Source organism: Rana temporaria, chromosome 5 (genome assembly GCF_905171775.1).
Source record: "Rana temporaria chromosome 5, aRanTem1.1, whole genome shotgun sequence".
NCBI lineage: Eukaryota > Metazoa > Chordata > Amphibia > Anura > Ranidae > Rana > Rana temporaria.
Genome location: NC_053493.1, coordinates 199,408,000 through 199,422,129, shown reverse-complemented (window position 1 = coordinate 199,422,129; position 14,130 = coordinate 199,408,000). Strand labels below are relative to the sequence as shown.

At 41.5% G+C, this 14,130-nt stretch overlaps 1 protein-coding gene across 2 annotated transcripts in view; it reads left to right on the top strand.

The window, feature by feature from the left end:
• Positions 1 to 14,130, top strand: part of GALNT1 (polypeptide N-acetylgalactosaminyltransferase 1) — a 229,675-nt gene that overhangs the window by 202,190 nt on the left and 13,355 nt on the right. For both annotated transcript variants that reach the window (XM_040353475.1, XM_040353476.1), the window contains exon 11: positions 2,927 to 3,061. In XM_040353475.1, the coding sequence (XP_040209409.1) occupies positions 2,927 to 3,061 (135 nt within the window). The remainder of the gene's footprint in view (positions 1 to 2,926; positions 3,062 to 14,130) is intronic.

Below are 14,130 nucleotides of genomic sequence, written 5' to 3'. Positions count from 1 at the left end.
GCATGGGTTCCCCCACCCCCACCAGTACATTACCAGGCCCTTTGGGTCTGGTATGATTATTAAGGCGAACCCGAAATGTAAAAAAAAAATTACGTGGGGTCCCCCCCAAATTCCATACATGTCATTCAGGTCTGGTATGAATTTTATGGGGAGCCCCGCACCTAAATAAAAAAAATGGTGTGGGGTTTCCCCCGAAAATCCATACCAGACCCTTATCCAAGCACGTTTTTAAAAAAAAAAAAATCTAACTTTTTTGGGTAAAATGGTAGGTTACCAATTCACATGGGGGGGGTCGAGATCTGGGAGTCCCCTTTGTTCTTCCAGATTCCGATAAGCCCCCCACCTGGGCAAGGGTTGTGGGGATGAGGCCCTTGTCCTTGATGATGCCCTTGTCCTCATCAACATGGGGACATCCTCCCCATGTTGAGCATGTGGCCTGGTACGGTTCAAGAGGGGGGCGCTCCCCCCCCTTTCCTGCGGCCTGCCAGGTTGCGTGCTCGGATAAGGGTCTGGCATTTTTTTTTTTTTTTTTTGGAGCGGGGTTCCCTGGTAATGGGGGGGGGGGGCCATGCCGTTTTTTTTTTTTCCTTAATTACTTTTATCTGTATTGCCGACTCGAACATCGGGCTCATCCCTAGCAATCATATTAGATTTTTTTATTTTTGGTTCCTTCTACCTAAAAGATTTCAGTTTGTATTTCAACTGAGTTGTACAGTTTATAAGTCACATGAAAGGTGGAAAAAGTTCTGAAATTATTTCTCTTTGTCTAATTTTTTTACATCACAGAATCCTGACATTTTAACTGACATAGGGGTGTGTAGCCTTTGTATATCCACTGTACCTGCTCTATGCAAGGCTATTGCACATAGCCCCGTACATCCTCTTCTGGAGGCCCCCATAGACTGCCATCTCCTGCATGTCTCATAACAAGCCATGAGCTATGCGGTCACATGTGCAGGTGCACTTCAGAGCATGGCGAGGCTCAACTGCAGCAGCTGGACGGTGAGTCTGTACCTTTTACCTGAACATAAACATCAGAGCCCATACACAGAGGCTAAATGCTCAGTGTGAATTGGGTATTATAGGTTTAGAATATCTAATGCTGTCAGGTGAAAAGGCTTACGCAGGTAAAATATGAGCAGTAGTATTCAGGTATAGTTTTAAGGCTGCAAACAACAATGCTTATTGATCCCTAATTTTTAGTTAATCTTCTTTGTCACTCAATTAGAAACTTTTATGCAACATTTGGTGGATGGGAGAAAAAAATGAATTCGCAGAACAGATTTCCATTTTCCATTTTGCGGGCTAATTTCTTGTAATTTACATGAATAAAGGAGGGTGCTGTCAGGGATTTATTTCATATCTGTGCATTAAAGTGCAGCCCAACAACATATTGGATTTAAACTATTCAAAACACCATTTTTAATACTATGCAATACAAAAAGGTGCAAAAAGTAAGAGGCCCCATAATCTCCTTGAACCTTGTATTTATTAAAATGTGATTTCTCCCACCCCAGGCTGATCATGTTGATAAATTGCATTTCATACTTAAAGCAGTTTTAAAACCAAAACAAAAAATGTCATCTATTGCAGTTTACCAGTCATTAGATGTGGTGACTCAAATATTATTATTTTGACCTGTTGATCTGGCCAGTAAGGCACCTCCTGTATTATTGTCCCCACTCTAGACCAGTGAGCACAGGGGGCAAAACAGGAAGCAGAACTGTCAGTCTGTGGGTAGGGGAGTGTTAAATGTACTTGCAGATTTGGATATTTCCAATTGAAGCCAAACTCCAGCTTAGCAGTTACAGCCAGTGGTTAATTTTATTTTTGAGATCAAGATTTTACATAAAAGCTGCTCATTGTAAGCTCCCTTGCAAGTGGTAAATGGTTTGTCTTTATCCTGTAACTGCAAGAGAGCTTGTTTTTTTGACAAACAACAGACTTACTGGTCAGATCACCAGATGAAAAAAGAAGAAAGCAAGCCTAAAAATGAAAACGAATGCACATCACATCACATCTAAGAATTGGTAAGCTGCTAAATAAGTGGTTTTGCTTTTGGATTTAAAAACACTATAATCACAAACTGTATGCCTGCCCTAGCTTCATTGAATGCTATCATGATGGCATGCATCGTTTTTATTGTATCCACATGCTTTGCAGTGTGTTTTTATAATAGAATATGGAAACATTTTAATCTTTCAGATATTTGTTGCTGTCTGTGGCATTAGGCTAGGTTCACACATGTGAATTGGATGCGTTTTGAACTGCATCCAATTCACATGACATGTGATTTGATTTTTGATTTGATTTTATTATTTGTTAAGCGCCAAATACAGTTAAAGAACTGCGCCTAAGATGTGAAAGAACATTGCTTTCATTGCTTTCTATTGTGCCTGTTCACATATGTCTTGTGCAGCTGTAGTGCGGATTCAGTGTGAATTGAAAGAGTCCTGTCCTTTTTCTAAGCAGTGTAGTCCAAATTCAGGCCCATTGATTTCTATTGGAACGCATCTGAATCGCACATGCCATTCAGTTGTGAACAGGATAAAAACCTGACCCTGATGCAAACCTGACCTGATCCTGATGCAAACCTGACCTGAAACACTAAACAACTACTTTTAGCTGTGGAAACAGAGCTTCAATTTGCACTTTGAACCCAGTCTTATTGAATTTTCATCAGTCTTTGAGACATCAGAACATGAAATGTGAAAGTGGTTGTCCTCAGGACTGGTACACACACAAAAAAACTGACATTCTATGCCTTTGCCATCCTGTTGTGGTCGTAGTATTTTAGTTATGCATGCATTTTAAATGATGAATCCCTGCTACCAAGGTTTTTAATTTGATAGCTTTACAGAATGTTATAGAACATTTAATTGGCTGTCAAAACAAAATTAGACATTTTGAATTTGTTTTGTTTTAGGTCTTCTCATACACAGCTAGCAAAGAAATCCGGACAGATGATTTATGCTTGGATGTCTCCAAACTTAATGGTCCAGTCATAATGCTAAAGTGCCACCATTTGAGGGGTAATCAGCTATGGGAGTACGATCAAGTGGTAGGTGTTGCTGGTGTCATGCCTTTCAGTGTTATCTTTTTCTCCAGCAGATGTTCTACTAAAGATAATGTACAGTATTTATTTTTTATTTTCAGTACAACAGCTTATTTAGGTTGGTATGATATGTTTCCTTATGACAGACAAGGGCTCTATCTATCTATATATATATATATATAAACACACACCGCAGATGTATAATGCAGTAGACGTGTTTCTCTGATTTAACATCTTCATAATTTATTTCCATAATATTTCTGAGAGTAAGAGCTTATGTTTCCGTGTTTAATCTTCTTGTTCCATCCCTCAGTAACTATGATGCATTAGATAAGCAGGCAATCTGGTCCTGGACCCTCAGCCAAAGCTGATTCTATGCAGATGAATCCATGCAGTGCTGTTGCTGCATATCATTTTCCATGGTGCCATACTGAAAGGGCCATCTCTGCATCTTTTTTGTCTGCACTAGAAGATGCAATTTTCCATTTTTGCCTATGTCCTAGTGTGGCACTGCTGTGCAGTTCTGCCAATAGCATTGTTCTTTATTAGAGCTTACTATACCTAAATAGGTGAATTTCTGTCTCCTGAGCAATGTATTCCAGTTGCAAATATGAGTCTGTTTGCAAAAGGCTATGAATGATGGGTTTCTCTCAGTAGTAAGAACACAATAAACATGAAGGAATAAATATTAAAATAAAAAATGCATGGGGTGGGGGGGGGGGGGGTTGTTAAACTGACATTTCCTAAATTACATTATTGTGTATGAGCAGTCTCTGTTGCTTGCTTTGGTATGTGCTTAGTCCATCTAGCCGATATAAAGTTTGAAATCTGACATTCCCACTGTATTGCATACATACAGTACAGTACATGCCTTCTGAGTCACAGTGCTGAGTAATATCCTCTGTCATGTGCATCCATTTCTTGGTTCATGTGCCTGACTTTTGTCAAATATATTTTCAAAAGGATCTACTGTTTTAGTCTCCATAGTTAGAAAATGTGCTCTTTCAGTTCAATGTGGCAGGCCCTCAGTTGAACCTATTAAATTTCTTTGCATTTCCTGTTTAATTCCTAATGTTTACAGCTTCTGTTTAGACTTTTGTATATACAAGTGGTTGTGAACCCTTACATATACCCTCTGATGTGACTGGCCTCAGGTGATACAGAGATAAAACCAATCCTTTTACAGTGAGGTAAAAAAGTATTTGATCCCCTGCTGATTTTGTACATTTACCCACTGTAACGGTCACCACCGTTTACGATATTCCCATTCTATCAACCACGACAGCTTATCGGACACTCCACAATCTAGCACACACGATCCATTTAATTTCCCCAGAAATAACGAGACAAGCTTCGTTCTCGGAGTCAAAATGTATGAATGATCTTTAATGGTTAGCTCTCAGCTTTTTATATACAGTTTTAGAAACCAAGTGAACAATGAATCAACTCTCCACCCACACATCACACACTGGGGGGGGGCTTCAATACACCTTCAGATGGGCTAATTACTAAACATTCCAGACAGCATGTCTCCGCATTAGAGGAGGTAATTACTACAGCTTGACAAGTCACGTTCCAGACACAAAACAGTATTATTAGCATACATAATGAAAGGTCTTAAGAAGCCTCAATTAACATCTCAAAAGCATGTGTCCTCACATTGAAGGAGACACTCTTATTGACCGGTTGTGGGTCAGCATGAAATCAAACTGTAATATGTCCAGATCTTCTGCAATACATGAATTAACAGTAATGTCCCATCTCATGTAATTTATAATTAATATTTCTCAGTCACCCTATGCCCAAAAGGGGCACATGATGACCCTCGAGCCAAGAGTTATTAGTGACGCTGGCACAGGAGTACCCCACATCCTTAAAGTCTCTGGGTGTCCCGGGCCATTCTGTTACACCCACTGACAAAGAAATGATCAGTCTATAGTTTTTAATGGTAGATTTATTTTAACTGTGAGAGGCAGAATAACAATGACCCAAAACACACAGCCAAGACAACAAAGGAGTGGCTCAAGAAGAAGCACACTAAGGTCCTGGAGTGGCCTAGCCAGTCTCCAGACCTTAATCCCATAGAAAATATGTGGAGGGAACTGAAGGTTCAAGCTGCCAAACATCCGCCTCAAAACCTTAATGACTTGGAGAGGATCTGCAAAGAGGAGTGGGACAAAATTTCTCTTGTGATGTGTGCATACCTGGTGGCCAACTACACAAAACATCTGACCTCTGTAATTGCCAACAAGGGTTTTTTCCACCAAATATGAAGTTTTACGCAGGGATTTTGTTCTGCCTCTCACCATTAAAATAAACCTACCATTAAAATTATAGTCTTATTCTTTCAAATACTTTTCCACTCACTGTACATACGTTGTACCTATCTCTTCTCTTCCAAAACACACATTTTGCACAGCATCTCTCATCTCTGAAAGGCAGGGATTCTAAGTCTCACACTGACACGTCCGTTTTGACGTCCTGTAAGCTGACCACTACTCAAACGAAGATCGCCTGTCAGGTGAACCATAACCATATCCTTCTATGGTCCTCAAGACCCTCCATAATTGCCATCTTTAATATTGGACCGTTTTCCTGACTGTCCTCACAAGAGACTCCTCTTTACTTTACGTTGCAGAGCTCTAGCGATTGCTGGGGGATCCTTTGCAGTGCGACACCTGGGGTGCGCTTCTAGCGGCCTAGTTTACCCTGTATTTTGGTTTTAGAAACCTAGTGGCATACATATGTGATGTAATTTCTGCGACTTGAAAAATTATCTATCATCATGTCTGACACCTGTGACGAATTCTCGAAACACATTAGCTGTCATTTCTTTTCCTATGGTCTGCCTGTAACTTTACATGTGTATGATAATTTCTGCATGTCCTATAAGGTTCTTTTGGTGATGTGCAGTGTTGTTTTTGAGCCAAACGTATCTTTTGGAATTATGGCCAAAAAGTTCAACCTTGGACCATAACACATTTTCCCTCATGCTTTTGGGAGATTTCAGATGTGTTTTTGTAAAATTTAGCCAGGCTTAGATGTTTTTCTTTGTAAGAAAAGCCTTCCGTATTGCCACTCTACCCCATAGCCCAGACAAATGAAGAATATGGAAGATTGTTGTCACATGTGCCACACAGCCAGTACTTACCAGATATTCCTACAGCTCCTTTAATGATGCTGTAGGCCTCTTGGCAGCTTTTCTGACCAGTTTTCTACTTTGTCTTTTCATAAATTTCAGAGGGACGTCCAGTTCTTGGTAATGTCTCTGTTGTGCCATATTTTCTTCACTTGATGACTGTCTTCACTGTGTTCCATGGTATATCTAATGCCTTGGAAATTCTTTTGTACCCCTGTCCTGACTGATACCTTATAACACTGAGATCCCTCTGATGCTTTGGAAGCTCTCTGCGGACAATGCATTTTGCTGTAGGATGCGACTAAGAAAAAGTTAGGAAAGACCTACTAGAACAGCTTAACTTCATTTGGGGTTAATCAGAGACACTTTAAATGATTGCAGGTGTACTTACTCCTATTTAACATAAGTTTTAATGTGATTGCTTAATTCTGAACACCGCTACATCCACAGTTATAAGAAACCACATTATTTTTACTTCCCTTCCCCCACCTAAAAGATTTCAGTTTGTTTTTCAATTGAGTTGAACAGTTTATAGGTCACATTAGAGCTTCCTGTCTGATGAATGCAAATGTTCTTCCAGTGTTTTTTGATAACACTGTATTCATCTTGCCAATAATTTTGACCAAATTTCCTGGGCCTTTGTAGCTCCCACGTCCCCAAAACATCAGCGATCCACCTTTTGTACCTTTCATCATAAGCCTTGTTAACTTCTCTCCAAATGTAGCATTTATGGTTGTAGCTCAATTTTGGTCTCATCACTCCAAATGACTTTGTGCCAGAAGGTTTGAGTTTCTGTGCTGTTTGGCATATTGCAATCAGGATACTTTGTGGTATTTGCGTAGTAATGGCTTTTTTCTGGTGACTCGACCGTGCAGCCCAACTTTCTTCAAGTGTCTCCTTTTTGTGCATCTTGAAACAGCCACACCACATGTTTTCAGAGAGTCCTGTATTTCACCTGAAGTTATTTGTGGGTTTTTCTTTGCACCCCCAACAATATTCCTGGCAGCTGTGGCTGAAATTTTAGTTGGTCTACCTGACCCTGATTTGGTTTCAACAGAACCCCTAATTTTCCACTTCTTGATTAGAGTTTGAACACTACTGATTGGCATTCTTTATTTCTTGGATATCATTTTATATTCCTTTCCTGTTTTATACAGACCAACTACCTTTTCCCGCAGATCCTTTGACAATTCTTTTGCTTTCCCTATGACTCAGAATCCAGAAACTTCAATGCAGCATTGGATGAAAGATGCATGGGTCTGTCTGGAGTCCAGGAACTCATTGAAGTTTTATACACACGCACTAATTACAAGCAAACAGATCACGGGTGATTAGGGTTATTTGGGTAGTTTGTTGCCATTATGATTTAAATAGAGTAAACACAGTTGATTAATAATAAATGGCTTCAGCCAAACACTAACCATGAGTGAAAAAAGATTGTGTTATTCATATTCTCTTGTATAAATCTGGCCGTACACTATGCAATCTGATTGTATAATCTCTGTACAATTTCCTTTAGATTTACCAAATAGAATAGAAGGATCCACTTGAAAAATCTATTCAAGTTGTTTGAAACCAGACAGGACCTTGCACAGATTGTACAGTGTATGGCCACCTTAAAGGAAGAAGTAAAAGTGAGTGGAAATAAAATAAAAAAAGATGGTATAGTAAAGCAGGAGGTGTGGCTTATAGTAGTAAATGCTCCCTATTCTGTGATGCAGTGCATTGCGGTATAAAATGTTGTGGATGGTCACATGATGCCTACTGGAAGTGATGGGCTCAGAATGCGGGTTTTTTTTGTTTTTTTTATTATTATTATTATTTTGAACCAAGAAGGTGCAGGTTCAAAGCTGCAATGGACTAGATAAATGAGAGAAGCATATTAAAGGGATACTAAAGTTTTTTGATTTAAAAAAAAAAAAAAAAAACATGTCATACTTGGCTCCACTGTGCGTTTTGCACAGAGTGGTCCCTGATCATCCTCTTCTGGGGTCCCACGGCAGCTCTTGCGGCTCCTCCCCACAAGAGGTAACACCCTCTGGGAAGCTCTCTCCTGAGGAAGTTACCTTGCGGGTGCGCTCCCCTTTGATACACTCAGCGGCCATAGCCACCAAGTGTATGACTCGGCCCGCCCCCACCAGGGCGTCACATCATTGATTTGATTGACAGCAAAGGGAGCCAATGGTTGTGCTGCTATCAATCATCCAATGAAGAGCTGACAAGAACTGGGGGAAAGCAACACTGGATCACGCCCACGGAGATTCGGGGCTCGGGGGGGGGGGGTGACTGCAAGGTGTTTTTCACCTTAATATATAGGATGCATTAAGGTGAAAAAACACAAAGGTATACAACCCATTTTAAGATGGCTTGGGCAGACAAAAAGTGAACGTGGCCTTTATGCGTTTTTTTGACATATATGGCAACTCCACCTCCCCTCTTCCCTATTCTGTCTTTTTTGTATAGTATATATCCCGGGTATAGTTATTGTGATAGACTCACCCAGGTCAGAGGCTTTTGTAGGGGACTGAATGCTAGTCTCTTGCCTACAGACTATGGGCCATGGCTTTTAAGGGGACACTACTCTTTGTGAGGTGTGTGCCTGGGAACCCTTGGAGTGATGTTTCTTTGGTTTCAAGTTCATGTCTCCCCAAGACACACAGACTCTGGGATCCATGGTAAGGGCCTATGTGCCACATTTCCTGCAAGGACTGCTCCACACTGTGGGATTCGCAGATGCTGATGTCATCAGCAAGCCACCCGTCTGGGGTTGGATGCTATAATGTGTTTTTTGCAAGTAGGTCTAGTGTGCCTCCTAAGGATCTTTTACCCATTGTTATTTGTTCTAATTAAAGTGTCTGTAAACCCAATTCTTTTTTTTTTTTTTGTATGTCACAATGTACAGTATAAGATTTCCTATCATCTGTGCCCAATCTTGCCACACAGAGTTAATCCAGCTCTGAGCAATCCACTTTTATTGTTCAGTGAAATAAAACAGACTTGCAGAGAAAAACCTTAGTCCGTTCCGCCCCCTTGCCATGAGTGACAGGTTATTTACACTCGTTCACTAGCCTGTAGACAGGCATTATTTTTCAATTCCCACCCCCACTCCTTTTCTGAAGTCATGCGGTTACTTTTCTGGATTTTGACTGGATGTTAGTGATCATAGCAGAAGTCCGTTAGTAACATCACGACTCCACCCACCGAGCTCCAGACAACAGATCTACCCACAGAATCTGCAGTTTTTCAGTTCTCATAACACAGAGGGAAGATATTTGACAGGTAAGGATATATGAAGGAGGCATGTATATCCTTATAGATCAGCACTATGGCAGTAGTTTAGAAAAGATGAGAGTGGGTTTACATCCACTTTAACTCTGCTATTGTCTACAAGCACACTACCCTTGTGGACTGTGTGTTTATACTTGTAATAATGTGTCCTTTGTATTCACTGTTGTAGGGGCCGAATAATCTAGGCACCTAATCTGGTTTTAATGACTAGTTAAATATGTTTCTGGTTACAGTTGTTTTGTTATGGTAATATGATCAGGAGGGGGTGATGTAACCCTGGTGTATATATTTTATGTGATATTTCAAATCGGTTCTTATTCTGGTTTACTCCCAAAACTGTTGTCCCCTAGTTCTTGGGGTAACTATAGCCAGATTCACTAATCTTGTCATGCCTTCAGCAAGGTCTTCTTATGTTCATTGTTAATTCTTATATATGCTAATGGTATGTATAATACATTGTAATATCGCCATCTAGTGACAATTTACATACTCCGTATTTGTGAATAATTTACTGAAGGTAGATTTGTTGCTTAAAAGCCACCCTGTAGCTTCCCATAATTCCACTGGTCTATATCATGAGGTGTTAGAAACAGCCCCCCGTATCCATCTTCCCTTCTCACCACCATGCATCTGCTCCAAAGGAATCCACACCTATTCAGCTGCAATTCTAATGTCAGCCTATGGAAACATTGCTGGTATGTTCATATCCCTTCCCCTGGTTAGACTAGTGTGTTAGGACTGTTTATTTTGTATATTGTGTATACTGATTGTATGTTGTTTTTTTTATTCAGTTTTACTCTTAACTTCCATGCAATAAAAGTTGAAAAAAGAACCTTGCATCTGTCCCAATGAGTTGTTAGGGGAGGGGAGTTGGCTGTCTGTCTAATTATACCTCAGCCATGTATAGTGAGGGAGGAAAGTAAAACGGCAGCTCCAAACAGGCTTGCACATAGCCAGTAAAGCAGTGGCTCCAAACAGGCTTGCACACACAAGCCCAGTGAAACAGCAGCCTTTGACAAGCTTCCACATTGCAAGACATCATGTCAGAGAAAAAGTCAGAGCCATTAGAGCAAGGGTCTCAAACTGGTGGCCCTCCAGCTGTTGTAAAACTACAAGTCCCATCATGCCTCTGCCTGTGGGAGTCATGCTGGTAACTGTCATTCTTGCAATGCCTCATTGGACTTGTAGTTTTGCAACAGCTGGAGGGCCGCCAGTTTGAGACGCCTGCATTAGAGACAAGGTCTCAAGTCTGTTAGCTCCAGGAGCTCAAAGAGGTCACTGAGCAGCGACATGGTTGCTATCACCCGCGCAAAAGCAGAAGCTGAAAAAGAGATGCAAATGAAATTAGAGCAGCTACGCATAGAAGCTAAGTTAGCGATGCAAATGAAATTCTAGAAGCTGAGTTAGAGAAATTGGCTGCAGAGCAGGAAGCAGTAGTCGCGGCAGACATCTTAGAGGAACTTGCCATCCCAACCAGTGAGAGACTCTGCAACATACTTGAAATTAAAACCGATCATCATGACAATTCGCAGTGTACTTCAGACTGTGCTGCAACATGCCAAGCCGCATGACTGCCTGCATTCAGCTCCAAGAGTAGAGTCAACTCCTGCCATCCACACACCCTACATTTAAACAAGAAAATAACCTCATACTCAGTCAATGCAATTTGCATCAAACCCCTATTATACAGTCACCCACTTCAGAAATGAAGGGTCGCAAGGTAGGAATCAAAGCGACCGCATTTCTGATGACCTCAAATACCCACCAAGTCCCCTGCACAGCAGAGCACCACCATACTACTCGCACAAAGACCAAGTTATGTTGGATTTTCTCAAGTTCTTTGCACGGCGTGAACTATTGACAAAAGGACTCGCAAGGTTTAATGACCGGCCTGAAGGCTATAGAGCATGGCGATCGTCCTTCAGAAATGCAATTAAGGATCTAGATCTATCTGCAAGTGAGGAAGCTGATCTCTTAGTCAAATTGCTGGAGAATGAGTCAGCAGAGCATGCAAGAAGAATCAGGGACATCAATGTTAACTATCCAAGCAGAGGACTGAGCATGATATGGGAGAGAATTGAAGAGTGTTGCGGTTCAACAGAAGCCATAGAAAATTCACTCTTTAAAAAAATTGAGGATTTCCCTAAGATTCCTAACAAAGGGTTCCAGAATCTGAGAGAGTTAAGCGACCTGGTGACAGAGCTCCAATTGGCCAAGACAGAAGAAGCATAACGTCTTTCCCACCATTCTTTCTTTGTGGACTTTGTTCACCAACAAGCAAAGACTAAAAATTATCCCAGGTTTAACTTCTCATCATCCAACTCTACTTGCCCTAGGACAGGTAAGCCTACATCAGCTCGCAAATTCAAAGACATATCTGTTGCAGTACACAAAACAAACGTATCACCAACAGAGAACCCAAGCCCTCTTCACAAGAAGCCCCATCCAAGTGCAGAGTTTTCAGACAAAAGACTCTCAAAGATCGCAAAACTTTTCTCAAAGAAAATAGAATTTGCTTCAGGTGCTGTGCATCAACTTTGCACCTTGCAAAGAACTGCAAAGTGAGCATAAATTGTTCAGAGTGTGACAGCACAGAGCACAATACGGCTCTACATCCAGGGCCAGCACCATGGACTCTTACCCCCCCCCCCCCTCAAACCAGGCTGAAGAGACCAGCGGGGAGCAGCGAGACACAGTACCTCCTGTAGTGAAACCCCAGTGCACCCAAGTCTGCGGAGAAGGTCTCTTTTGGCAAATCCTGTTCCAAGATTTGTCTTGTCACAGTTTACCCCATAGGTCACAGACAAAACACAGTAAAGCTGTACGCGATCTTGGACGATCAAAACAGATCACTTGCTAGCTCAGCCTTCTTTGACACCTTTGAAATCAAGGGAGCCAGCTTTTCATACACACGACTTGTATAGGTGTGAGTGAAGAAACCGGGAGAAGGGCCATTGGTTACCAAATTGAATCCATTGACAGCCAAACATCCCTGCCTTTGCAAACCTTGATCGAGTGCAATCGGTTCCCAACTGAAAGAGGGGAGATCCCTACACCTTAAGTGGTGTTCCATCACAGACATCTGAAGGGCATAGCACATCTCATCCCTACGCTTGATCCTCCGGCTCAGATAGCTGCTTGGGAGAGATATCAGAGTTCAAAAGGTGAGAAAACAAATTAATGGCCCCCACAACTCTCCTTACGCTCCTTACGCTCAGATGCTGGACCTAGGATGGGTCATTATATTGCAATGTTTGCCTTGGAAATGCTCACAAACCAACCAGTGTGAACTTTTTTTTTTTTTACAAGGACATTAGAGAATGGGCGTCCATCCCTTTTCCAACCTTCCCCAACAGATTCATTATAAAAGAGAAACCTGTGTCATACACTCCAACATTTACACTAGCAATTTTCCCTGCGATGAAGACAATGATCAGTTGGAATGCTCGGTTTTCGAAAAGACAAATGAAGACCACAAAGTTGTCCTATCTATTGAAGGTAATGGAACAGGGATTCTACAAAAATTATGCAAACAGCTGGGTAGCACCCCTGCCTTTTTAAAACAGAGGATGTGTCTTCCTAACAGACTACAGGCTCTAAAACACTTTTCTTCTCTCAGGTGCTATTTTCAAAGGAAACCAGAAATGAAAGAGCATTTCTTCTCGTTCATGAGTAAGATATTTGAATACAGCCATGCAGAGGTAGCCCCATTACTGAAAGAGAAAAAAGAGTGCTGGTACCTACCTATCTTCTGTGTTTACCACCCCAAGAAGCCAGGGAAAATCTGAGTTGTATTTGGTTGTCTCCAGCTCTCAGTATGAAGGAATCCTCTCTCGACGACGTCCTCTTAAAAGTATCAGATCTCAACAACACACTTCTTGGCGTTCTCATCAGATTCTGCAAAGAAGCCATCGCCATAGTTGCCGACATAAAACAAATGTTTCACAGTTTTCAAGTCAAGGAAGAGCACAGGAATTTTTTTTTCTGGTTTAGGGAGAACAACCCCACTAAAGACGTTCTAGTATACCGCATGAAAATGCATGTTTTTGGCAATAGCCCATCCCTTGCCGTTGCTATCTTTGGACTTAAGCTATCTGCCCAAGAAGGTGGAAAAGACTATGGGCAAGATGTTAGTTCGTTGAGAGAGACTTTTATATAGATGATGGCCTGAAGTCGCTTCAATCGACTGAGGCTGCAATTGGTCAACTTAAGAGGACCCTAACCACACTTGCCTGTTTAAACCTTAGGTTGCATAAGATAGCTTCAAACAGCAAGGCTGTTATGGAGGCCTTCCCCTCTCAAGATAATGCCAGTGACTTGAAAGATCTAGACTTGGCAACAGACTCGCTACCCATGCAGCGCAGCCTAGGACTCAGTTGGGATCTCAAGACTGACACCTTCCAGGTCGACCAGGAGCCAAAGCCTTTCACACGGCGAGGTGTCTTGTCTACAATAAACAGTCTGTATGACCCACTCGGGTTTGCAGCGCCAGTGACTAAGGTAACATGCTGTTCAGAGAGCTTACTGCAGACACATGTGATTGGGATTCTCCACTCACTCCTGAAAAAGACACATGTACTGATGGCGCCTGAATCTGATGCAGAAATCCACTCTCCGGTTTATGTACTACACACAGTTGCTAACAAAA